General features: G+C 70.9%; 1 protein-coding gene across 1 annotated transcript in view; it reads right to left on the bottom strand.

Moving 5' to 3' along the window:
• ATXN10 (ataxin 10) overlaps nt 1–314 on the bottom strand; it is a 191,522-nt gene extending 191,208 nt beyond the window's left edge. The window contains exon 1 of the mRNA XM_011984069.1: nt 1–314. Within this exon, the coding sequence (XP_011839459.1) occupies nt 1–57 (57 nt within the window). The 5' untranslated portion in view covers nt 58–314.
• Between the last annotated feature and the right edge of the window lie 211 nt (nt 315–525).

Below are 525 nucleotides of genomic sequence, written 5' to 3'. Positions count from 1 at the left end.
GGGTGCCGGCACCATGATGCCCGACAGCCTGGCAGGCGGCGGCCTGGGCGCCGCCATCTTGCCGCTCACAGCTTGGCCGAGCCTGACGAGGAGGAGGAAGGCGAGGAGGAGGGAGGGGGAGGACGGCGAGGAGGGAGGAGTAAGATGGCGAGGAGGAAGGGAGAGGCCTCGCCCTACACAACCCTAACCGCCGCCGACGCTGCAGCCCACGCTGCCCAGAAGCTGCGCCGCGGCCAGAGAGCTCGAGGCTGAGCCCAGACTCGCCTCAGGCGGGAGGAGGGGACGGCGCCGCGGGGGAGGGGGCGCTGGCGGAAGTCCCGCCTGAGGGGAGGGGGCGCGGCGGAAGTTCTGGGTGAGGGCGGAGAGGTATGCTAGGGGTGATTGACTGGGAGGTATCGCAGACGGGGCTCCTCCGAGGGGAGGGGACGCCGGGGGGAGGGGGCCCGTGTTGATAGGGCCGTAACAGGGTCTCAGTCTTGGGAGCGGGTATCGGGGACAGAGGTTCACCCTGAGGAAGAGGGGCGC

Source organism: Mandrillus leucophaeus, unplaced genomic scaffold (genome assembly GCF_000951045.1).
Source record: "Mandrillus leucophaeus isolate KB7577 unplaced genomic scaffold, Mleu.le_1.0 Scaffold26, whole genome shotgun sequence".
Taxonomy (NCBI): domain Eukaryota; kingdom Metazoa; phylum Chordata; class Mammalia; order Primates; family Cercopithecidae; genus Mandrillus; species Mandrillus leucophaeus.
This window is presented reverse-complemented; position numbering and strand designations above follow the sequence as displayed.